The 26,856-nt window shown below is 43.2% G+C and overlaps 1 protein-coding gene across 1 annotated transcript in view; it reads left to right on the top strand.

The window, feature by feature from the left end:
* The window catches only part of LOC128590493 (olfactory receptor 6B2-like), a 58,601-nt gene extending 34,050 nt beyond the window's left edge, over positions 1-24,551 (top strand). Inside the window, exon 2 of the mRNA XM_053597811.1 lies at positions 23,503-24,551. Within this exon, the coding sequence (XP_053453786.1) occupies positions 23,528-24,472 (945 nt within the window). The 5' untranslated portion in view covers positions 23,503-23,527 and the 3' untranslated portion in view covers positions 24,473-24,551. The remainder of the gene's footprint in view (positions 1-23,502) is intronic.
* The last annotated feature ends 2,305 nt before the right edge of the window (positions 24,552-26,856 follow it).

The following is a 26,856-nucleotide window of genomic DNA, read 5'->3' as shown; positions in this document are numbered from 1 at the left end:
ATGGAGAAATTAAATACTTTAATGACATTCACATATATAAGAAATTTGCCATAACTAAACCAGCTCTCCAGGATATTCTCAGACCTATCCTCCATAAACACCAGCATAATCCTCCACCACAAAAGTAATCCCACCCAGAAAATTTTGATCGAATTCCAACTTCCACAGTCTCAAAGGATTAAAAATGTCCACCGGACTATTGAAAGACTTATCAATATTCTCAATTAATGTGAATGGTTTAAATTGTCCTCTAAAGAGGCACAGGTTGGCTTACTGGATACAAAAACTCAAGCCATATATCTGCTGCATATAAGAATCGCATCTTACATTAAAAGACAAATATAGCTCAAGGTGAAGGGATGTTCATCTATACTTTAGGCAAATGTAAAGCAGAAAAAAGCAGGCGTTGCAATACTATTTGAAGACACAATAGGCTTTAAACCAACCAAAATAGGAAGGATAAGGATGGACACTTCATATTTTTTAAAGGTAATATTCAATATGATGAGATTTCAATTATTAATATTTATGCACCCAACCAGAACGCACCTCAATGTATAAGAGAAACTCTAACAGACATGAGTAACTTGATTTCCTCCAGTTCCATAGTAGTTGGAGATTTTAACACCCCTTTAGCAGTGCTGCATAGATCCTCCAAAAAGAAGCTAAGCAAAGAAATTTTAGATTTAAACTTAACCATTCAACATCTGGACGTAACAGACATCTACAGAACATTTCATCCCAACAAAACTGAATACACACTCTTCTCATCAGCCCATGGAACATACTCCAAAATCGACCACATCCTAGGCCACAAATCTAAACTCAACAAATTTTTAAAAATAGAAATTATTCCTTGCATCTTCTCAGACTACCATGGAATAAAAGTTGAACTCAAGAACAACAGGAACCTGCATACTCATATAAAAACATGGAAGCTAAACAACCTTATGCTGAAGGATAGATGGGTTGTAGATAAGATTAAGAAGGAAATCACCTTTAAATTTTTGGAACAAAACAACAATCGAGACATGAATTACCAGAACTTCTGGGATACTGCAAAGGCAGTCCTAAGAAGGAAATTTGTAGTGCTGCAAGCCTTCCTCAAGAAAATGGAAAGAGAGGAAGTTAATAACTTAATGGGACATCTCAAGCAACTGGAGAAGGAGGAACACTCCAATCCCAAACCCAGCGGAAGAAAAGAAATAACAAAAATCAGAGCAGAATTAAATGAAATTGAAAATAAAAGAATTATACAACAGATCAATAAATCCAAAAGTTGGTTTTTTGAAAAGATCAATAAAACAGATAAACCTTCGGCCAACATAACCAGGAAAAAAAGAGTAAAATCTCTAATTTCATCAATTAGAAATGGTAATGATGAAATAACCACAGACCCCACAGAAATTCAAAAAATCCTTAACAAATAGTACAAGAAACTCTACTCTCAGAAATATGAAAATCTGAAAGAAATCGACCAATACCTCAAAGTACGCCACCTACAAAGACTTAGCCACAATGAAGTGGAAATGTTGAACAGGCCTATATCAAATTCTGAAATAGCATCAACTATATAAAATCTCCCTAAAAAGAAAAGCCCAGGATCAGATGGCTTTATGTCAGAATTCTACCAAACCTTTAAAGAAGAACTAGTACCTATATTACTAAACCTCTTCCAAAATATAGAAAAAGAAGGAATATTACCCAACACATTCTATGAAGCAAACATCACCTTGATCTGCAAACCAGGGAAAGACCCAACAAGAAAAGAAAATTATAGACCAATATTACTAATGAATATTGATGCTAAAATACTCAATAAGATCCTAACAAACAGAATCCAACAACACATCAAAAAAATTATACACCATGACCAAGTGGGATTTATCCCAGGGTCTCAAGGCTGGTTCAATATATGTAAATCTATAAATGTAATTCAGCACATGAACAAACTAAAAAATAAGGACCATATGATTCTTTCAATTGATGCAGAAAAAGCTTTTGATAATATCCAGCATTGCTTCATGATCAGAACACTTAAGAAAATTGGTATAGAAGGGACATTTCTTAAACTAATGGAGGCCATCTACAGCAAACCCACAGCCAATATAGTATAGAATGGAGTTAAAAAGGAAGGGGAAGAGAGGGGGGAGGTTTTGGTAGAGGGAGGGTAATGGGTGGGGCCACATCTATGGTGCATCTTAGAATGGGTACAGGTGATTGCACTAATGTACACAGCTATGATTTAACAATAAAAAAAAAGAAAAAGAAAAAGAAAAAATAAAATCACCAGAACGGAACTTCTCAAAAAAATAAATAAATAAAATAAATAAATAAATTGAAATCATTTTCACTCAGATCAGGAACCAGGCAAGGTTGCCCATTGTCTCCATTGCTCTTTAACATTGTAATGGAAGTTTTAGTCATTGCAATAAGGGATGAAAAGGCGATCAAGGGTATCCACATAGGGTCAGAAGAGATCAAACTTTCACTCTTTGCAGATGATATGATCATATATCTGGAAGTGATCAAGGAATACAGCAATGTCTCAGGCTACAAAATCAACACCCATAAATCTGTAGCCTTTATATATACCAACAATAACCAAGCCAAAAAAACAATCAAGGACTCTATTCCTTTCACAGTAGTGCCAAAGAAGATGAAATATTTGGGAGTATACCTAACAAAGGACGTGAAAGATCTATACAAAGAGAACTATGAATCTTTAAGAAAAGAAATAGTTGAAGATGTTAACAAATGGAAAAACATACCATGCTCATGGCTGGGAAGAATCAACATTGTTAAAATGTCTATACTACCCAAAGCAATATATAATTTTAATGCAATTCCTATTAAAGCTACATTGTCATATCTTAAAGATCTTGAAAAAGGAATGAGGAATGCTTCAGATTCCAGTTTGGGGGAATAAATGGTTGACATTTAAGGCTGACAGTGCCTTCACCAAAGCTGAGTTTCTTCATCTATGGCTCTTTCCTGGTGGGCTGCCCACACCAGGGCAATGTCCTCCCAACAGTCCCTCCTATCACCACTCTTGTCCAGGGCCACTATCAACTCATGAGTTTTCTCATTTCAAGCACATATCTTTTATTTTATTTATTATTTTTTTAAATCAGAACTTTTTACATTGATGCATTTACAAGGTTCAGTGTACTGCTTTGATATACAATGTGAAATGCTTACATTGAACTAACACATCCATCACAATTATACTCATTTCTTAATAGTTTTGAAATGTACCATTACATCATGCAAGTTAGGTGAGGTCTCACCAAACACCCTCCCTCCTCCCTTATGCCCCCTTCCCTCTCTCCTCTTCCCTTCTACTTTCTGGACTATAGTTATGTCTTGCCAATGATATGAATGTGTAGGTGATTATATATTGATTTCATAGTAGTATTGAGTACATTGGATACTTTTTTCCCCATTCTTGAGATACATTACTAAGAGGAATATGTTCCAGCTCCATCCAGGTAAACATAAAAGATGTGAAGTCTCCATCCTTTTTATGGCTGCATAGTATTCCATGGTGTACATATACCACAATTTGTTAATCCATTCATGGGTCAATGGGCACTTGGGCTCTTTCTATGTCTTTGCTATTATGAATTGGGCTGCAATAAACATTCTGGTGCAAATTTTTTTGATGTAAAATAATTTTTGATCATCTGGGTATATACCTAGTAGAGGAATTGCAGGATCAAACTTCTACTTTTAGTTCCTTGAGTGTTCTCCAAACTTCTTTCTATAAAGGTCGTATTAGATTGCATTCCTACCAGCAGTGTAGAAGTGTTCCCTTCTCTCTGCATCCATGTCAACATCTGTAGTTTGGGAATTTTGTGATGTGGGCGGACATATCTTACTGGAGTTAAAGAATATCTGAAAGTGGTTTTAATTTGCATTTCTCTGATGATTATGGATGATGATCATTTTTTCATGTGTTTGTGGGCCATGCACCTGTCTTCATCAGAGAAGTTTCTGTTCAAGTCTCTTGCCACATAAAAATGGGGTTATTTGTTCTTTTCTTATTGATTGGTTTGAGTTCTCTGTAGATTCTAGTTATCAGACCTTTTTCAGAAGCATAGCCTGCAAAAATCTCCCCCCATTATGAAGGTTGTCTGTTTGCTTTACTTACTGTCCTTTTGGCTGTGCAAAATCTTTTTAGTTTGATCAGATCCCAGTAATGTATTTTTGGTGTTGCTTCAATTGCCCAGGGGGTCCTCCTCATAAAATATTCTTCCAGGCAGATTAATTCAAGTTTCCCTGAACTCTCTTCTAGTATTTTTATAGTTTCATGTCTTAAGTTTAAATCTTTTATCCAGTGAGAATCGATTTTTGTTAATGGTGAAAGGTGTGGGTCCAGTTTCAGTCTTCTACAGGTCACCAGCCAGTTCACCCAGCACCGTTTGTTAAATAGGGAGCCTTTCCCCCGCCCCCCGAATATTTTTGATAGGCTTGTTGAAGATCAAATGATGATAAGTAGCTGGGTTCATCTTTTGGTTCTCTATTCTGTTCCATAAATCTACTTCCCTTTTTTTGTGCCGGTACCATGCAGTTTTGATCACTATAGATTTATAGGATAGCCTAAAGTCTGGTAACATGATACCTCCTGATTTTTTTCTTATTTCTGAGTAACGTATTTGCTATTCAAGGTTTTTTCTGATTCCATATAAAATGAAGTACTATTTTTTCAAGTTCTTTAAAGTATGACAATGGTGGTTTAATAGGGATTGCATTAAATCTGTAGATTGCTTTGGGTAGTATGAACATTTTAACAATGTTGGTTCTTCCCAGCCATGAGCATGGTATGTTTTTCCATTTGTTAATGTCTTCAGCTATTTCTTTTCTCAGAGTTTCATAGTTCTCTTTATAGAGATCTTTCATGTCCTTTGTTAGGTAAATTCCCAGATATTTCATCTTCTTTGGCACTACTGTAAAAGGAATAGAATCCTTGACTATATTTTCAGCTTGACTATTGTTGGCATATATAAAAGCTACTAATTTGTATGTAATGATTTTGTCTCCTGAGATGCTGCTGTATTCCTTGATCACTTCTAAGAATTTTGAAATTGAGTCCCTGAGATTTTCCAGGTATAGGATCATATCATCAGTGAAGAGTGAGAGTTTGATCTCCTCTGGCACTATTTGGATATGCTACATCACCTTCTCTTGCCTGATTGCTATGGCTAAGACATCCATTACTATGTTGAATAGCGAGACAGTGAGCATCCTTGCCTCATTCCTGATCTGAGTGGAAATGTTTTCAATTTTACACCATTCAATATGATATTGGCTGTGGGTTTGCTGTAGATGGCCTCTATCAGTTTAAGAAATGTCCCTTCTATGCCTATTTTCTTAAGTGTTCTGGTCAAGAAAGGATGCTGGATATTATCAAAGGCTTTTTCTGCATCAGTCAAGAGGATAACATGGTCTCTGTTTTTTATTTTATTGATATGATGTAGTATATTTATAGATGTGCATATGTTGAACCAACCCTATAATCCTGGAATGAAACCAACTTGATCATGGTGTATAAGTTTTTTGATGTGTTGTTGAATTCTGTTTGCTAAGATCTTATTGAATATTTTTGCATCAATGTTCATTAATAATATTGGTCTATAATTTTCTTTTTTTGTTGGATCCTTTCCCGGTTTGAGGATCAGAGTGATATCTCCTTCATAAAATGTGTTGGGAAGTAGTCCTTTTTCTATGCTTTGGAAAAGGTTGTATAATATAGGTACTAGTTCCTCTTGAAAGGTTTGATAGAATTCGGATGTGAAGCCATCTGGTCCCAGACTTATCTTTTTAGGGAGACTTCATATTGTTGATGCTATTTCAGTGATTGATATAGGTCTATTTAAGATTTCTAATTTGAGTCTAGGAAGGTGGCATGCTTCCAGGTATTGGTCCATTTCCTCCAGATTTTCCTATTTCTGGGAATAAAGATTTTTGTAGTAATCATTGAAGATTTTTTGAATGTCTGAGGTGTCTGTTGTTATTTCTCCTTTATCATTTTGGATAGACAATATTAGAGATTTTACTTTTCTGTTTCTGGTTAGGTTGACCAAAGGTTTATCAATTTTGTTAATCTTTTAAAAAAACCAACTTTTTGTTTTGTTGATCTTCTGAATGATTCTTTTGTTTTCAATTTCATTTAATCTGCCCTAATTTTGGTTATTTCTTTTATTCTGCTGGGTTTGGGGTTGCAATGTTCTTCCTTTTCCCATTGCTTCAGATGATCCATTAATTTGTTGGCTTCTTCTCTTTCTGTTTTCTTGATGAAGGCTTCCAATGCTATAAAGTTCCCTCTTAGGACTGCCTTTGCGGTATCCCATAGGTTTTGATAATTTGTGTCTTCATTGTCATTTTGTTCTAAAAATTTGGTGATTTCCTTCTTAATCTCATCTTTGACCCAGGTATCATTCAGCCTAAGATTATTTACTTTCCATGACTTTGTTTGAGTATGAAGATTCCTGTTGCTGTTGAGTTCAACTTCTATTCAATGGTGGCCCAAGAAGATACAAGGAATTATTTATTTATTTCAGGACAAACTTTTCAAAGTAAAATGAATGAAATCAAGTGAAATCAAGATAGAAAGAATTCCGATGTAGAAAGATAGACCTTACTAGGAAACAGGTGATGAGAAACACTGGAAAATATTTCACAGATGCAAAGAAGGTCACATTGTAAACAGGATTAATTTGCTATTCATTCTGCCCAGGACGTCAAGGTTTCATTTTGCTCAGCCTACGATCTCACTCAATTTCAAACACTCTAGGAAAGCTTTCCATTCAATGTACCCCTCTTTCCCTCGATTGTGGATGGCCAGTACCTCACCAATCCCCTCTTCCTCCTTGAAGCTCTCCCAGTCTAATTTGGACTTCTCAAGGGTGCTCATTTTCTGCTTCTTGGTGCCAATTTCCCCCCAAAAGATTGATCATACCACTTGATCTTTTTAACCATTAAACATCAGCAAAATTTCACTTGTGCTATTATGCTTTTGGGGAAAGCTTCCAGCTCTGCCTTCACCAGGTCATTAATTTGGTTTATGATGTCCTAATTTGACAGTATTTAAAGCAAAATACCCCATCTTTTCCTTAAGGGTAAATCAAAGTGAATGACACACTGATAGCAGCAGCCAAAACACACAGGAGCCTCCTCACAACTGAAAGACTAGTGGTTTCTTCCTAGATCCTGATATGTGGGCTCCCTGTAGGCTTCTGATCTCTCCTAGTCCCACCCCAACATCTGCTTTTGGTGGCATAATCCTGGCATCACAACAGCTTTCAGGAAGGCAGCTTTACTATGACGTTGGCCCCCTCTCTGCTGCTGAGGTGCATCAACCAGGCTTTGGGGGAGCAAAGGAAGGCAAGCAGAAACCAGCTTCCAGAAGGGGCTACTGACTCTGCACTGAGAAAGGACATCAGAGAGAATGCTGTACCCATGTGTCTCCCTCTGCCAGGTGCAGCTGCCTAAGGGAATAATTTTTATTCTTTTAAATTTTCTGAGGTTAGACTTGTGTCCTCGGATATGATCTATTTTGGAGGATGATCCATGAGCTGATGAGAAGAACGTATATTCAGTTTTATTAGGATGAAATGTTTTGTAGAGGTCTGTAAAGTCCATTTGTTATAGGGTCAGGTTTAAATCTAATATTTCTTTGTTTAGTTTCTTCTTGGAGGCTCTATCCAAAACTGTCAATAGGGTGTTAAAAAATCCAACTATTATAGTTGGAGGAGGAAGGAAGGAAGGAAGAGGAGGAGCAGGAAGATATCAAGTTGTTCACATCCATTAGGGTTTGCTTTACAAATTGAGGAGCATTCTAGTAGGGTGCATAAATGTTAATTATTGAAATCCCTTCATGTTGGGTGTTTCCCTTGACAAATATATAGTGACCATCCTTATCTTTCTTTATCGTTTTTGGTTTAAAGCTAATTGTATCTACAATTAAAATTGCGAGTCCTGCTTTTTTCTGGTTTCCATTGGCCTGTATTATAGAAGTCCAGCCCTTCACCCTGGTCTATTTTTATCCTTTAAGGTAAGACGAGATTCTTGTATTACAGCGGATATCTGGTCTGAGTTTATGTATCCAGTCAGCCAGCCTCTGCCTCTTTAGAGGACAATTTAAACCATTCACTTTAATTGAGAAGATTGATAAGCCTGGTTGTGTTTGGAGTGTCATGATTTTTGGATGACCAGTGGACATTTTTAATCCATTCACCACTGTGGAAGCTGGGTTTTGTTCAAAAATTTCTGGTTGAGTTTACTTTGGAGATAGAGCATTGTGCTGGTCATTGTGCAGGATGAGTCTGAGAATATCCTGGAGAGCTGGTTTAGTTATGGCAATTTTTTTTAACATTTGTATGTCATTAAAGTATTTGATTTCTCCATCACAAATGAAACTCAGTTTAGCTGGGTACAGGATCATGGGCTGGAAGTTGTTTTGTTTTAGGAGATTGAAGGTTGATGACCATACTCTTCTGGCTTGAAATGTTTTGGATGAGAGATCTGCAGTCATTCTGATATTTCTCTCTTTGTAGGTGATGCTTTTCTTACATCTGGCTGCTTGCAGAATTTTCTCCTTCATCTTGACTTTGGCAAAGTTAATCACATTGTGTCTAGGAGATTCTTTATTTGGATTGAGTCTTTCTGGGGTTCTGAAACTGTCTATTAGCTGAAGTTCTGTATCTCTTGAAATGCTTGGGAAATTCTCCTCCAAGATCTCTTGGAGTACACAATCTGTACCTTTAGGACCATCCTCTTCTCCTTTGGGAATTTGTATACGATGAATGTTTGATCTTTTGGATTGTTCCCACAACTCTCTCAGGGAATGATCAGTTTTTGCTCTCCATTTGTCTGCCTCTTTGAGCATTTGGAACGTTCAAAAGGTTTGTCTTCAGTTTCAAAGATCCTTTCTTCTGCCTTGTCAACTCTATTACTGAGGGATTCTACTGTATTTTGGAGCTCCTCAACTAACTTTTTAATTTCCTTGAGCTCTGCTAGCTCCTTTCTCATTATGTCCATACCTTTGGTGACTTTGTCTTTGAATTCATTAATTTCTTGAGACAATCTTTGGAATTCAATTTCTATCTTTTCTTCCATACTATTTATCTCATTTACCATTCATATTCTGAATATGATTTCTGACATTGCTGCCATTTGTCTGTGCATGGCATCTTCAGTTTTATCTCCTTTGTCATTTCTTGGGTGGGGGGGGAGCGGGTTGATCTACCTGGGTTATTCATGTTGCCAGAGTTCTTCTGTTGAGTCCACACCATGTTTATTTCCCAACATTTGGTTATTGGAACTGGTAGGGTGAGATTGAATTAGAGTTCCCAGTAGTAGAGGTAGCCCCTTACCAAAGTGCTAGGCTTTGTAATTGTGGCTTATCTCCTACAACCTTACAAAGACCCCTTTCAGAGTTTTGGCAGGAGACTCTGAGGACCTACTAGGTGAGACAACACAAGCTAGCTCTGTTTTGATATAAGCCAACCTCCACCCTATCCTAAGAAGCCACGGCATCAGGTTTAAATATCAGCTGTGAAGAGATACAAACAGCTGTGCCATCCAGCCCCCACCCTTCAGTTCTTTTCCACTACAGAACTTCAAAGGTCGACCTCAGAATTTCCCTGAGTGGACAGCCCCAGATACAAATTCCAATTAAATTGTCTAAGGCAGTACAAACCTTGCTCAACAGAGAGGTATTCAAGGATCTCCAACAGCACAATTGAATACAGGGATCCATACCCCCACCCGCCAGACTCAGTCCACACTGTTGTCCACTTCTCTGCACACAGGCCCAGTTGGAGCCAGGGGCCATGCCGCAGCCCACCAGTCTCAGTCCACACCCAGCTAGTCTCTTCTTGCCAGACCAGTTGGAGTCAGGGTACCATGCCCACTCCTACCAGTCTCAGTCCACTGCCTGGCAAGCCTCTGTTCATGGGCTCTGTTGCAGTCAGGGCACCACACCCTGTCCACAGATCTCAGTCCTTACCTGGTAAGCCTCTGCTCACCAGCCCCACTAGAGATAGGGGACCACGCCCTGGCCCTCAGGTCTTGACTCACACCCAGCTAGCCTCTGTTTGAGGGTTCTGTTTGAGTCAGAGTACCACACCCTTGCCCTCAGGTCTCAGTCCACACCTGGTAAGCCTCTACTTGCAGGCCCAGCAGGGGCTAGGGACAAGCCCTGCCTAATGAACTCAGTCCACATGGGGCAACCACTCTCCCACTATGGGTGCCATAAGAGCTGGGGTTCTGCTTCCCCTCCCACCAGACACTGCCTGAACCAAGGGTCAATGCCACCACTGGCCAGGGATAGTCATAACCAGGGGACTTCCCCTCTTCCCATCGAGCATCCCTTTCTTCTTGCACCCTCTTTCTTCTCCGTTAGTCAAAGATTCCATCCTGGTGGTTGGTGGTCCACACTATGCCCAGATCTCTCAGGAAAAGACCAAACACTCTCGCTCTGCAGGGGGAAGAACTTCAGATCACCATGTGAAGGGGAAGGGTGGAATGGGAGTTTGAACTTGTCAGGGAAAATATCTATTCAATTTTACGCCTGGTTGGGTGATGTCTAGGTTCATAAGTGGGACCTCCCTGAAAAAAGAGACCTGGTGTTTAGTGGCTCTCTCCAGTAAAATGAGAGGTAAGGTAAAATGAGAGGTCCATTGTTCCCTACTCACTCCCACATAGCCTGCAGTGGGCCTTCTGCTTGGGGGAGGAGTCTCCTGTCCTCTAGTTGATAGGTTTTGCACCTGTAATTTGTATTCTTGAATTCTCTTCCTTGCCAAACTTCTTTCTTGGCTCAGCCCCCACCTTTGGCTTCATAGAGTCCAATTCCATCCAGTTTTTCTCCCTCTGGTCAAGAGCCTCTGCTGAGGGTTGCTAGTCACCCATCTTCCCAGAATTCCAAACACGTATCTTTCTATAAGCACTTACTAAATCCAACTTTATCTTCTATGGGGTCCTTCCAGGTCTCTGTATATTTTAAAGCCAGAGATGACTGAAAAAACATTCTCTGGCTCATATACTATAAACTCTGCCCAATTCAGGGATTGGTCTTTTGAGTCTCAAGTATACAAATTACTTTGTAGTCAAGACACACAGAATCCTAGATTTTATAGGATTTCATAGCTCACTCCTCCTGGGGCCGGCATCCAGACCTTCTGTGTTGGGAACTGACCTCCTGGGAGGAAAGGACCCCAGTTTTGAGGAACTGCATTTGAGTCAAGGATTGAATGCAACTTGGCCCCAACTGTTTCCTGTTATGTCTGGTTCCTGAACCAGATTAGAATGGAGCCATGACCTTTTGGTCAGTACAGACTGCAGAGAATGCTATTTTGCTCTTAGGCTGTTTTTAATCAAGTTATGCAATTATGACAAAATCATGTCTTCAAGCAACGGTATGTAAAAGCTGCGGTTAAAAAGCTGAGGTTAATATTCCTATTGAGGAAAGGTCCTCCTGATCCTGCTATTTTCTGTCTCTCTTTTCCATCCCATGCTGGTCTACTCCCTGGTTTTCCTAAGAACCTTGCTAGGCTGGTTCCCAGCACTTCTGGGAGGAGGGCCACTCTGGTCCTGCTGGGGACTTGGTTATCTTAAAGCAGCTTTTTGGGCAAGAAGGATGCCATTCCTCATGCTGAATTTCAGGGCATCCCTGTGCATGTCTCACTTTGGGGAACTGATGAATGTCTAAAATCCCCCTTTATCTGAGGCACGGAAAAGTCATTTCCCCTCATCTGTACTCATTGAAACTGAGTTTTGGGCCCCCAGGCCCAGCCTTTGTGTACCCTGTTAAAATTCACTGATTAATCCTGCCTCTCTCCTAATGTGTAGCATGCTCTTCTATTTCCATGTAGCTGATCAGGAGCATACTGACTGTACACCCTCAGTTCATGTCCTTTCCAGAGTCAACTGCTCTTCCCACCCCACAGTCAACACAGTATGAGCCATGAGCCTTACTGCTGCCCACATTGGGAGTTCCCTCCCAGGCTTCCTGTGTGTCATGGCCTGGATCTGACTCCTCCTTGTGCTGTTGCTCATTTGAGTACCCACTCACTCACTATCAGCCTGCTTGTTCAAACCCCCACGGCCCTATTCTATTGAGAGGAAGAGCAGGGGACCAGGTACAACCAAGCTGTGTTGTTCCATCCATCCAGGGATTCTGCACAGACTTGGAGTGATGCTATGGATTTCAGGGCCATCCTTGGGTCTCCAGAAATACCATCTTCCTCCCCAGGAAATGACTAGTTCCCATATTTAACACTTCCATCTCCTTTGTCCACACTCTGGTCACAACTAAGTGAGTCATTCATTCACTCACTTAATCATCCAAGCACCTACTATGTGCCAGATATTAGTCCAGGCAATTGAAGTAAACAGTGAACAAAACAGACATAAATCCCAGATGTCATGCAGTTTACATTCTAATACATGAGAATGAAATACACAAATTAAATAACTAAAACACAGAGTGGTAACCAGGGATGCATGCTAAGGAAATAAAAATACAACAGCTGTAGTCAGCCAGAAAATAGCCCAAATAATCAAACTCTTAAAGGTCAAAGACAAACAGAGGATTCCAAAAGTAGTAAGTGAAGAGAGCAAATAATGTAGAAATGAGCCCCAGTTCTTCTGGCCACAGACTTCTTAAAGGAAACCATACAGCCCATGGGGAATAGCACAACATTTTCAACGTGCTTAAAGAAAGAAACTGCTATCCAAGAATACTGTATACCGTAAAGTGAGCCTTCAAATATAAGAGGAGATAACATCTTTCTCAGACAAACAAAAGCTGAGAGAAGTCACCATCACCAGATGTATTTTGCCAAAATAAATGCTAAATAGAATTTTTCAATCTGAAGAAACTCAATACTAATATGCAAAAATGAAATATTTGAAGGTATACAACTCAGTGATGAAGTTAAGTATATAGACAAATCCAGAATATTCTAATACTGTAATTGTGGTATTCAGTCCACTCATAACAATAGTATAAAAGCAGAAAAACAAGTATATTTTAAAAACCTATAGAAACTTGTTAAGAGATAGGCAATATAAAATATGTAATTTGGAATAACAAAATATTAACATGTGAAGGGAGATGGAGTTAAGGTGTAGAAATTTCTCTTCATTTTTTTCTGTATGTGCTTCTTTTCCTTGTAATCTAAGATAACCTGTTATTTGTTCAAATCACTTGTTATATCTATAAGATGTATTTTGTAAACCTCATGTTAACTACAATGCAAAAACATATCATAGATTCACTAAAACTAAAAGGCAACTAATTAAAAATACTATCAGAGAAAAATTACTTAATTACAAAGGAAGACAGTAAGAAAGGAAGAAGCAAGGTAAGGAGCTTTGAAACAACCAGAAAACAAGCAACAAAAATGGCTTTAGTATGTCCTTACTTATCACTAATAACAGTTCATGTAAAGGAACTCAATTTTCCAATTATTAATACAAGGCATAGAGTGGCTGAATGGATAAAGAAACAAGACTTAACTATTTGTTACCTACAAGAAACCAACTTCATTTATAAAGACACACATAGACTGAAAGTAAAAAAGTAGAAAAAGATATTTCATACAACTGGAAATGAATAAAAAATGGGATTAGCTATACTTATATCAGGTATAATAGACTACAAATAAAAGACTGTAAAAAAATGGTCACTATTAGTGATATTGGGATCGATTTAGCTAGAGGATGTAACAATTATAAATATCAGCACCCCAAAATCAGAACCCCCAAATATATAAAGGAAACATTAGTAGACGTAAAGAGAAAAACTGACTGTAATACAATAATAATGGAGGACTTCAACACACACCTCTCAGTAATGGACAGATCATTCAGATGAAAAAATCAACACAGAAACATTTAAACTGCGCATAGGATCTAGTAGACCTAACTGACATTTATAGAACATTTCACTCAACTGTGAAGAATATATATTTTTTTCTTAAACACAAAGAAGATATCCAAGAACAGACTGTGTTTTAGGCTATAAAACACGTCTCAAAAATTCAAAAAAGGATTTAATAAAAATTAAGGTAAAGTTTTTCAAAAAAGTAGAAATCATATCACGTATTCTTTTCTCACCACAGTAGAATAAAACTAGAAATCAATTGAAAGAGGAACCTCTGAAAACACACAAAGACATGGAAATTAAACAACATGCTCCTGAACAACTGATGGATCAGTGAAGAAACTCAGAAGGAAATTAAAAACTACCTTGAAACAAATGAAAATGGAAAAACCTCATACCAAAGTCTATGGGATATAACAAAACCCATACACAGAAGTTTATAGCAATAAACATCTATATAAAGAATGTAGGAAAACTTCAAATAAACAATCTAATGATAACACTCAAGGACCTAGAAAAGCATGACAAACCAAACCCTAACTTAACAGCAGGAAAGAAAGAAAAAGATCAGAGCAGAAACAAGTAAAATTTGGACTAAAAACAATATAGAAGATCAACAAAATGAAAAGCTGTTTCTTTAAAAGATAAAATAAAATCAATAAGCCTCTATCTAGGCTAGTAAGAAAAGACAAGACCCAAATTAATAAAATCAGGAATGAAAGAGAAGACAGAACTGAGAATGCAGAAGTGCAAAGAATCCTTAGAGACGGTTAGAAACAATGATGTACCAGGAAAGTGAAAAACCTACAAGAAATAGATAAATTCCTAGACACATACAGCCCACCAAAATTGAACCATGATGACAGAAACACCAATAAGCCAACTATGAGTAACGAGGCTGAAGCCATAACAGAAAGTTGCTGTCAAAGCAGCACCCAGGGCCTGATGGCTCTGCTGCCGCTGAACTCTCCAGACGTTAAGAGAACTAATACCAATTCCACTCAAAGTCTTCAAAAAAAAAAAAAAAACCCTGAGGAGCAAGAAACACTTCCCGACTCATTCCACAAGGTTAGCATAATCTTGAACACCAAAACCAGACAAGTAGGTATCAACGAAGAACTGGCCAAGGAAAATAAAAAGGAAGCAAAGATGTGAATAGATATTTGTCAAAATGAGACAAATCAAATGCCAACAGGTACATGAATGAAATGCCCAACATCACTAATCATCAGAGAAATGAAAATCAAAACTACAGTGAGATGTCACGCGCACACGGTGTTCTGACCCCTACACACGTATGCACATACATGTACACGGATGTGCACACATGTACAGACACTCATCCCTGATGAACACAGATGCAAACGTTCTCAACAAAGTCCTAGCAAACCAAACTCAACAGCACGCAAAAAGATCAGTCAGTATGATCAAGCGGGACCATCCCAAGGATGGTTCAACAAACACAAATCAGTAAATGTGATACATCACATGGACAGAACCAAAACCAAAAACCGGATGATCTTTTCAGTACGTAGCAACCCAGAACCGGGCTGCTCCGCGGTGGACAGGGGATTCTTCCTCATGCAGGAACACGACCCGCGCCTGGGCCTGGCGGACACGGGGAGAGAAGGGCTGAGAAAAATCACACGCACACCTGCGCGCACCCACGCACGCACGCACACCCGCACGCACGCATGCACGCACGCACGCACAGTGTTGGGAGCCTTGACACGCAACACCATGCACCCCACCCACAAGGCTGACCGGAGCCAAGTACAGTCCAGGACTTCCGGCTATATTTATTTTAAAAATTTGGGGCGTGTTCTTAAGGCAAAAAGTGGAAAGGTAACAGTTTTAAGGTTCAACTAAACAGGCAGTTCTTTGTTTAGGGAAGAAAGATGTCAAGTTTAAGAACAGGAGACTGCTAAGCTACCATGGAATACTATGCAGCAGTAAAAAAATAAAAAAAGGAGCCTGCCTCTTTTATGTTTACATGGATGGAGCTGGAAAATATTCTTCTTAGTAAAGTATCTCAGGAATGGGAAAAAAAGGATCCAATGTACTCAGTACTACTGTGAAACCAATTTATAATGACTCACACTTGCATATGAAAAATGAGACACAACTTTAGCCTAGGGTGAAGGAGGGACGGGGAGGCTGGGGAGGGGGTGGGAGGGATAGTAGGAGATAGTAGGAGAACTACACCTGTGGAGCACATTGCAAGTACAAGCTGGATCTATCACGTGTACAACACAAATGTCCTAATGCTATAATTGGGTAAATGGGGTGAAAGCTACGTTGATTAGTATGATGTAAGCACTCCAATTTGTACAAAAAAATCAACACACTGAAAATGGCATAAATGTATTTATTATCTATGTACAAAAGACTTAATGAAAAAAAAGAATACTTGGCGGGGAGATAAGGAAGGGGAGCTACAGCCTCAGGTCAAGCTGCCTGGGACAGGCTGCAGGGTGCCTGCGGGGCAACTATCAATTACTTTCTAGTTTTATTTAGGTTCTTGTTCCTAAACTTTTGATACCTGACTAGACATTTACCAGACTACCTTCCTATCTGCTCTGCTGGACATTCCAACTCCCTTTGCCAGCATAACTTGCTTGAGATTTCAGGTGGGAATGCCAGCCCACTCCAGCTTTCACCCATTCAGTAAATACAGAAAAAAGCATTCAGTGGAATTTATCACCTCTTTATGATTAAAACAACCCTCAACAAATTAGGGGTAGAAGGAACATACCTCAAAATAATAAAGGCCATATATGACAAACCCACAGCTAACATTGCACTGAATGGAGAATAGTTGAAAACCTTTACTGTAAGATCTGGAACAAGGTAAGAGTGCTCACTTTCACCACTTTTATTCAACATAGTCCTGGGAGTCCTGGACAGAGCAATTAGGAGAGAGAAAGAAAGAAAGGGCACTTAAATTGGAAAGGAAGATGTTCACAGATGACATGATCTTATGCTTAGAAAAACCTATGGACGCCAGGAATAAATTGTTGGAACTGATGAATCTGTAAAATAGTAGGATACAAAATCAATATACCAAAATCAGTAGCATTTGTATATGCCAACAGGCAACAATCTGAAAAAAAAATCAAGAAAGCAATCTCATTTACAATAGGATTAAACCTAAGATCTAAAACTACGAAACTACCAGAAGCAAACATTTGGGAATTGCTCCAGGACCCTGGTCTGGGCAATTCCTTCAAAAGCACAGGGAACCAAAGCAGACGTAGACAAGTATATCAGGCTACAAAGTTTCTGCACAGCAAAGGAAACACCAAACGGGAGACAACCCACAGAGTGGGAGAAAAGGTTTCCACCACATCTATCTGATAAGGGATTAGTAACCAGAATATACAATAAGGAGCTCAAACAACTCAATAGCTAAAACCAAATATCCCAATTAAAAACGAGGCAAAATGTGAACAGATGTTTATCAAAATAAGACATACCAAATGGTAACAGGTACATGAATAAATGCTCAACATCGCTAATTAGAGAAATGAAAATAAAACTACAGTGAGATATCACTTTACCGCAGTTAAAGAGGCTTCAACCAAAAAGGCCGAGAATGGGGAAAGGGGAACTCCCATGGTGGGAATGTAGGCTAGTACAGCCCCCTGGGAGAGCAGTATGTAGGTTCCTCAGAAAACGAAACAGAACTACCACGTGATCCAGAAATTCTACTACTGTGGATATATCCAAAGGAAAAAAGTCAGTGTATGGAAGAGATTCCTGCATGCCCACGTTTATTACGGCACTGTCTACAATAGTCAAAATGTGGAATCAACCTAAGTGCCGCTAAATGAATGAATGGATAAAGAAAACATGGCATATATTGACCAGGGAATATTATTCAACCATTAAAGAGAATGAAATCCTGCCATTTGCAGCGATGTGGATGGAACTAGAAGTCATTATGTTCAGGGAAATAAGTCAGGCACAGAAAGACAAATATCACATGTTGTCACTCAGATGTGAGAGCTAAAATATTGGATCTGATAAGGTAGAGAGCAGAGTGGCAGTTGGCGGAGACTGCAAAGGTTGGAGGGGTCAAGAGAGGTTGACTAACAGGTACAAATATAGTTAGATAAAAGAAATAAAATCTAGTGTTTGATAGGTTGGTAGGGTGACTATGGTTTGCAACAATCCATTGGACATTTCAAGATAGCCAGAAAAGAATGATCCCAATGTTTCTAGCATAAACAAATGACCACTATTTAAGGTGATGAATGTCCCTACTACACTGATTTGATCTTTACAAATCATATTGTAATAAATTATCAAATGTAACCTGAAAATACGTACACCTATTGTGTATTAATTTAAAAAAATAAAAAAACGTGCAGACATATAGAAGTGATTTGACACCCAGGTGAGGAGGAAGCTATGTGACCACTGGAGCAAAGACTGGAGAGGGGGGACACAGTGGCCAGGAGCCACCTGGGGCTGGGACAGGTGACGTGTCGGGGAGGAACTAAGGCTGAAGGAGGGGAGGGAGAGAGGCTGAGGGGCAGGGGGAACACTGCAGAGGGTCCAAATGCCCCACAGGAGGTGAGGGAGCCATCCAGTTGGAAGGGTCCCTGCGGGGTAGGATCAGAGAGGAGCGAGCCGGGATGCCTGAGGAAACTGGGAGGCCACACTGTGCTGGCTTTGCAGACTGACAGGTGCTTCCCTCCCAGGGCGTGGGGGCTGCCAATATCCTAAGGGCCCAGGGCTCAGCTCCCCAGCTGGGGGTGCAGGAGGTAGCTTTTGAGGGGGGACGGAGGACCCAAACAGACTCTGATGGGCTCCTGGGCTGGCGAGGGCCATGGCTAATTGGCAGCACGGGCAGCTGTGTCAACAGGGCAGATAATTGGACCCCGGGGCCCTGCTCTCCAGCAGGAAAAGCTCTTCCTCCCTGGGCTCTGGGGGCCACTCCTCAAGAGTGGTTCGAGGCTCTTCTGGTGACTGTGGCCAGCCTGGGAGTTGCTGGATGCAGGGAGAAGCCGCTTCTCACTCCTAGGGCAGATGCAGCTGTCAGTTCCCGGTGAGGCATCCAGACCGTCAGGTAGGACCCAGCGCATTCCCTACCTGATAACCGCTCATTTTACTGAGGCTTTAGGGCACGCTGTACACCCTACATCGTGGCAGAGCCACGTGTGTGTCCATGTGATCAGCACCTGCACTGCGTGTGTCCCCCATACCCGGCCTGGGGCAGGGACTACCCTCTACAGTCTGAACAGCAGTCCCCAGCACAATGGCTTGGGGCGCTCCATAAATGGTCTCATATCTTTGAGTACTGTGTGAGTACATGTCTGTGGGTACTGAGTGAGTATGTCTGTGGATGCCGTGCTGTGTACGTGTCTGTGGGTGCTTGTGACACGTACGCGTCTGTGGGTATTGTGTGAGTATGTGTCTGTGGGTGCCATGCTGAGTATGTGTCTGTGGGTACCGTGCTGAACATGTCTCTGGGTACTGTGTTGAGTACGCATCTGTGGGTACCGTGCTGAGTACATGTCTGTGGGTACTGTGTGAATACGCATCTGTGGGTACCGTGCTGAGTACATGTCTGTGGGTACTGTGTGAGTACGCATCTGTGGGTACTGTGTTGAGTACGTGTCTGTGGGTACTGTGTTGAGTACATGGGTTGTGTGTCTGTGGGTACTGTGCTGAGTACCCATCTGTGGGACTGTGTGACAACATATTTGCTGGTACCATGCTGCATCCTAATGTGTGACAACACACCCAGCCTTGGCCAGCAGCACCAGGTGGATTGAGCAGAGCAGAGGACAGCTGCTGCCTCACCACAGCCCAGGTGCAGGTCTGGGCAGTTCTGCTGGGTACCAGGGAAGGCGTCAGGGCAAGAGGCTGCAGGCTGATAGTGGGTGCAGGGCTGGGGGAGAGGCCACCGCGGTACCCCTCACACACCGTCCAGACACATCCATTCTGAGCTAAGGGAATCTTTGCTTTCCCAGGGTTTTCTTAAAGTACCTGAGTTTGGATTTGTGGACCAGAAACAATTCTCTTTTTATCCCTTTGAGAGCTGTCCACCATGAGCGGACCCTGGGCTCCCTCCTTAGTGTCCAGCTGGCCTTTCCGGTCTGTGCAGAGACCAGGCAGATGCAGCAAAGTTAGAACACAGGCCCCTGGACAAGAGGGAGGACATGAGAGGGGCAAAGATGACATCTGAGCAAAACTGGAGTTCAGTTCATAGCCATGTACCCAGGTCAGCCCCGGCCGACAAACAGCCCTGGTCACAGAAGACGTTCACCTCAGGGGAAGTTGAAGGGGTTCCAAGAACTCTCTGCACTTACTTTTCAGCTTTTCCAAAAGTCTAAAATTATTCAAAGTTACAAGTTTATTTAAAAGAAGATACAGGGCAGCACCTGTGGGTCAGTGAGTAGGGCGCCAGCCCCATATCCTGAAGGTGGCAGGTTCGAACCTGGCCCAGCCAAACTGCAACAACAAACAACAACAACAACAAAGCCTAGAAATGGTCTCTTCCCAACCAAAAATTACATCCTTTGTTATACTCAGGACAAGCCATAAAAGAAGATAAAGCCACTGTCCAAAGTTCAGGTGATAGAGCTGCAAGGGCCTGAATTTGTAAATGAAGACCCTTTTATTTAACTGGCCAGCTCAGTAGTGGTCACTTCTTCTGTCCAAATGATTGACTCGAATCTGGAGAGGTCTCTACTGTCTTGGGGTAAAAGCAAGAGAACCAGAAACCCTCAGGCGAACCCAGTCCACACGTGGGGGCCTTCCCAGGACCCCTGGGGCCACCAGAGTCCCTTCTTGTGGACTTTGAAGCTCCTGTGAACACTCAGCTGGGAAGAGGACACAGTCATTCCCGGTGGTGTCCAGAGAGGGAACACCCGGGACCAGCCCCGGAGTCCCCTTTGGTGGCAGCAGGTTCTCTGTTTGCTTTAAAGGGACATGGGGCAGGGCAAGTGCTCCTGAAGTGGGTCCCAGGGCAGAAATGCACAGGGCATGTTAAGGCACAGGACAGTCACAGCAGAGGGTTCTGGCAGAATGCTCATCCTGCAGGGCGGGAGTACAGACCAGCTTCCAAGGGCAAACCTGGCCCTGGGCACTTCCTTTCTAGAAGATTCTTTCTCTTCCCAGAACTCTTCCATCAAGGGCAGGCCTGTACAGCAGCCACCCTGCCCCACACCCAGCCCTGAAGCTGCCCAGCAGACCCCTTGCACTTCTCATCCATTTCCAGTGTCCTGAGCCAAGACCTGGGTCAGCCATCTGCTGCAGTTGTTGCAGGAAAATAGGAAATTAAAACAGACAGACACTTTTACCAACAATTTAGAAGAAGGATCTTTAACTGCCAGGGAGGACTCAGGTGTCCCAAGGCGTGGAATGCTGAGTTCCGGGGAACAGTTTTTCCCCAACTCTTTGACACCTTTTTCCCTTCAGCTCCCTATCAGCTACATAGTCATGGCTATAGATGTTAGAAACGCAGGTATTATTAGTAGTTAAGAGTCTTTTTTTTTCTTTTGCTTTTCCAGGTTATTTTATCTCAGTGTAAAGTTTGTTTTTATCTTTGGAGGAGGAATTCTTCTACAGCTGCCTGCTGCTTTGTCAGCATCACTAACAAGTGTAAGACTCATTTCTCCTTCGTCAGGGTGACGGGCCCGGGTGTCATTCCAGGAAGGCAGGAGACTAGCAGCTCTGGCTGCCCAGGTGGGCTGTGCTGGAATGGTGCGGGGGCGGCTAGAGCCTGCGGAGTGCTGCGGGCTGGTGGGCACCAGAGAGGCCGGCGCAGGACCACCGGGCCAGAGGCCACAGGCGGGGGACTGGTGGGCAAGTCCATGTGGTCCTGCCATGAGTGTGGCTCTGTGAGAAGGCCCTGGCCTGACGACTCCACCCCGGGCCAGTGTCACTGTGGGTATTTCATGAGAAATGGACACATCTCTGCTCCCACTCACCCCTTCCCTGCTGCCTACTTGACTCAACTGCTGGACCGGCAGCCTTGGTGCCAGTGCCGCTTTCCCAGCCATGAGCTGCCTGAAGTCGCCATTCACTCCCGTAAACCATCAGGTGAGAAGAGAGACCAGGCTCCCCCTCGCTGCCCGCCTGGTCTCTGGGGGCCTGCAGCCCTCTCCCCAGAGCCTCTCTGCATGCCCAGCTGCGCAGCTGAGTCTGTGGTTCTTCCCAGTGGCCCGACCCACCAGCGGAGGCCCACTGGCCTGAGGGCCACCAGGTCTGCCACAAGGGTTCTATGTCCATGGCCACTTGGATCTCGAGGCTCCATGGTCCATGGACTGGCTGATGCTCTGGACTCAGAGCTCCACCTCTCCATCCTGTTGCCTGGACCCGACACCTCAGGAGGCCCAGGACAGCAAGTCGGTGCCATCGGACGCTTCCTTCCCCTCTGGCTCTCTGGTTGTGTTAGCATTTGTCTTTGCCAGCGTGTTCCCACAGAGACGTTCAAGTCAGGACATTGGAGTCAGCCCTGTCCCATGTTTGGATTCAGTTTTGATCAATTTTCCAGACAAGCCCCCTCCCCACTGCGCCCATTCCCTGTCTGCCCCTTGGCTTAGCCCACTACTACCAGGATGGAGGGTCTGGCTCCCAGACCCATGCCACCCAACCCAACCTTCCCCCTCTCCCTGTGAAGCCCCCTGATGCCTCAGGCACCACCGAGGTCCCCTCACCAACATGTGCTTGGCTCACCCCCCGACCCCAATCTCCTCCCCACCTCATCTCCTCCCACTTCTGGGCCCTTCCCTGCATCTCCAGGCCCGCCGTCTGGGCTCAGGGCTGTGTTTCCTGCTGCCTCTGCACCTCGGTTTCCCCACACTCCAGCTGACTGCCTGGCCACCACGGTGGTCTTCCTCAGCCAGAAAGGCAGGCGTCTCCCAGGGAGTGTGCACGTGTGTTCGCATGTGTGTGAAGGTGGGTGAACACGAGTGTTAGTGTGCATGAGTGTCTTTGCTGGGTGTTTGCGTGTGTGCGCGTGTGTGGTATATGTGTGTCTATACATGTGTGTAAGGATAAGTGAGGGTGTGTGTGCTCATGAGTGTGCTTGCCCAGGTATACAAGGGTGTGTGAGCACAGGTAGGAGTGTGCATGTTCGTGAGCTGTTCCCGCTCCCTCCCTCCAGGAGGAGGTGCTCACAGCCTTCCCCATAGGGACCTGCCAGGCTCTGAGTGTCCCACCAGAGAGATCAGAGGCCAGCCTCACCCTCTCTTAATGCTCTCAGAAAAATTAAGTAAGCTTCATCACAGTGTGTGCACCTGAGGTGTGGTAGGAGTGGATGCTCTGGCAGCTGGGGAACCCACGGGGTGCTCTTCTGTCTGAGCAGACCCCAACCCCCACGATGGAACGGAGGACCACTCCCATGCGGCTGCTCCAGGAGCCCTGCACATGGCCTTCCTTCCTGTACCCTGAACACCTGCTCCTGGGCGCGCCCTCGTCCTCCTTCCCTCCTCACTGTCCTGTCTAAGGCAGGCACACAGGACTTCCCCACTTTAGCCCTTAGGAGATGGGGACCACTGTCCCATCTTTGGGCACAACTCTCCTGAGACTGGGTCCACTCTCTCCCTCCCCAGCTGCCCTGCAGCCCTCCTCTCTTGCTCTTGGCTGTCTTGCAGGCCTGCCGCTCCCCAGCACAGAGCAATGAGGGGGGAGAACATCACCAAGGTGAGCACATTCGTGCTGCTGGGCTTCCCCACCGCACCCGAGCTGCAGTACACGCTCTTCCTCCTCCTCCTGCTCGCCTACCTCTTCATCCTGGTGGAGAACCTGGCCATCATCCTCACGGTCTGGGCCAGCCCCTCCCTCCACAGGCCCATGTACCACTTTCTGAGCTCCATGTCGTCCTTGGAGATCTGGTGCGTGTGTGACATCATGCCCAAGATGCTGGACGGCCTCCTCCTTCAGCGGAAACGCATCTCTTTTATTGGGTGCATGACGCAGCTGTACTTCTTCAGCTCCCTGGTGTGCGCAGAGTGTGTGCTCCTGGCCTCCATGGCCTACGACCGCTACGTGGCCATCTGCCACCCCCTGCGCTACCACGTTATCATGACCACGGGGCTGTGCATCCAGCTGGTGGTCTTCTCCTTTGTGTGTGGCTTCACCATCTCTGTGATCAAGGTCTACTTCATCTCTAGCGCCACATTCTGTGGCTCCAATGTCCTAAACCACTTCTTCTGTGATGTTTCCCCCATCCTCAAGTTGGCCTGCACAGACTTCTCCACAGCAGAGCTGGTGGACTTCATTTTGGCTTTCATCATCCTGGTGTTCTCTCTGCTGGCCACTGTGCTGTCCTATGGGCACATTACCCTGGCTGTCCTGCACATCCCCTCAGCCACTGGCCGTTGGAGAGCCTTCTCCACCTGCGCCTCACACCTCACTGTGGTCACCATCTTCTACATGTCCATGATGTTTATGTATGTCCGGCCCCGGGCCATCGATACGCGGAGCTCCAACAAGCTCATCTCTGCTGTGTACACTGTCCTTACCCCCATACTGAACCCCTTGATCTACTGTCTGAGGAACAAGGAATTTAAGGATGCTTTGAAAAAGGCCTTGGGCTGGGGTCAGACTTCACAGGACAATTAAGTGACATAGAATATAATTTGTGTTGATAAACTGACATCGTATCTGGCACTTTGTACTCTTTAATTTTAATTGCACTTTGACAGACTACAAAGCTGTGCACAAGTAAAGAGCCTTCAAGTGTGCGTATTTTCACAAAAGAACCAACTCACAGGAGCGGCTCTCAGAACAAGAGTGAGAAGCTTCCCTCACATCTCTCCCCTCACTGTCCCTTCCCTGAAAGAACCTGACGTGTAACACCGGGTGCTAGTTGGGTGTCTCTGAGGGTTTATGGGTATAGTCATGAAATCCTTACCCATCATACTCAGCGTCCTTCCTCCATCACGACACCTGGGTGACTCCCTGATGTGAGAATGGTGACAACTCACACATTCTCACTGGTGCACAGTGTTTGTGGATATCACAACACTCTTATGTGTTTGATTGTTGTGGACAGCATACAGCTGCCATCCATCATGGATAATGCTGCTGTAAGCATTTTGATTAATATACAGACAGAGCTGGGCATACGTACAGGTAGGGTACACCACCGTAATCACTGTAACCTAATGTGTGTGTGGCGTCAGGTTTTGCAAAAACTGAAAAATGGTTTTCCAGAGTTGAGTGTAGCAGTTTTCAGTTTTGCTGGCAACACAGGAGAATTCCCATCGCTCCATCTCCTTACCAACACTTACAGTAAGTCTTATACATGTTTTCAATTTAGCCACTGTTCAGCATTTCATCCTGACTCTAATGGGCACTCCCTCGTGACAGAGGGTACCAATCACCTTTTAACATTTAGCCACTGTTGTCACTTAGAAGGCTTCTGAAGGGCTTATCTGATTATGTTTATACAGAGCCTCTTTTTCTCTTTAACACACCAGAATTCTTTTACATTCCAGATCCAAGCTCTTTTCTGACTATATTTATTGCCAAAATCTCCCTGTCTGTGGACTTGTCTTCTCTTTTGGGGGAGTGGGGAGAGAGGGTCTCACCATGTTGCCCTCAGTAGAATGCTGTGGCATCACAGCTCACAGCAACCTCAAACTCTTGGGCTTAAGCGATTCTTTTGCTTCAGCCTCCCAAGTAGCTGGGACTACAGCCACTGGCCACAGTGCCCGGCTTTTCTTTTTTGTAGTTGTCATTGTTGTTCGGCAGGCCCGGGCTGGGTTTGAACCTTCTGGCTCCGGTGTATGTGGCTGGTGCCCTAGCCATTGAGCTACAGGCACCGAGCCCCTTTCCATTTTCTTAATGCTGTTTTTGGACAAAAGTTCATTAATTTTGATGTTCAACATATGCATTTCCGTATACTGTAGTTTTTTATTTTCCATCTAACAAACATTTGCTTCTTCCACAGTCATGAAGATATTCTCCTGTTTCATTATTTTTATTTATTTACTCACTCTATCACACTGGCTAGAGACTGCCTTGGTGTCAGAGCTCACAGCAAACTCAAATTCCTGAGTCCAGGTGATCCTCCTGCCTCAGCCTCCTGAGTAGCTGGGACTACTGACTCCTGCCAGTATGTCTGCCTAGTTTTTCTATTTTTTTTTTGGCAGTTTCTGGCCGGGGCTTGGCTTGAACCCACCACCTCTGGCATATGGGGCTGGTGCCCCACTCCTTTGAGCCACGGGCGCCGCCCTAGTTTTTCTATTTTGAGTAGAAATGGGTCTCACTCTTGCTCAGGTTGGTCTTGAACACCTGAGCTCAGGCAATCCAGCCTCCTCGGCCTCCCAGAGTGCTGGGATCACAGGCAGGAGCTGCCATGCCCGGCAGAGTCTATTATTGGGGTCCTTCTTTCATCAGTGTTTGGTACTTTTTAGCAAACAGATTCTATGCGCGTTTTGCTAGATTTGAACCTGAGTTTTGTGTTTTCTTTCAGAGCAATTATAAATTCCGTATTTTATTTTGGTTTCTACCTGTTTATTGTTAGTATATAGAATACAGGTGATTTTTGTGTGTTGCCCTTTATTCTATAATCTTGCCTATTTATGTTTCAGTTTTTTTTTGTAGATTCCTTTGAGTTTTCCCTGTGAACAACCATGTCATCTACAAATACAGTTTTATTTCTTCCTTTCCAGTATGTCTGCAGCATAGATGTATACAATTTTGCCTCATTGCATAGGTTAGAACTTCCAGTGCTGTGCTGCCTGCACATGAGGAGAGCCAATGTCCTTCCCTCATTTCCTACTGGAGGAAAGTGCTGAGAAATGTAAGCACAACTTTAGCAGCTTGTGCAGCTGAGCCGTATCAGGTTGAAGCTGCTCCTCTTTACTCTTTGTTTGCCAAGAGATGTTTTGTTCTTATCACAATGTTAGCCTTTTCCGGATGCCTTTCTGCATCAGGTGATCTGATCATTGATTTTTCTTCTTCAGCTGTTGATAAGGTGGATCACATTGGTTTATTTT

This window comes from Nycticebus coucang, chromosome 7, assembly GCF_027406575.1.
Source record: "Nycticebus coucang isolate mNycCou1 chromosome 7, mNycCou1.pri, whole genome shotgun sequence".
NCBI lineage: Eukaryota > Metazoa > Chordata > Mammalia > Primates > Lorisidae > Nycticebus > Nycticebus coucang.
This window is presented reverse-complemented; position numbering and strand designations above follow the sequence as displayed.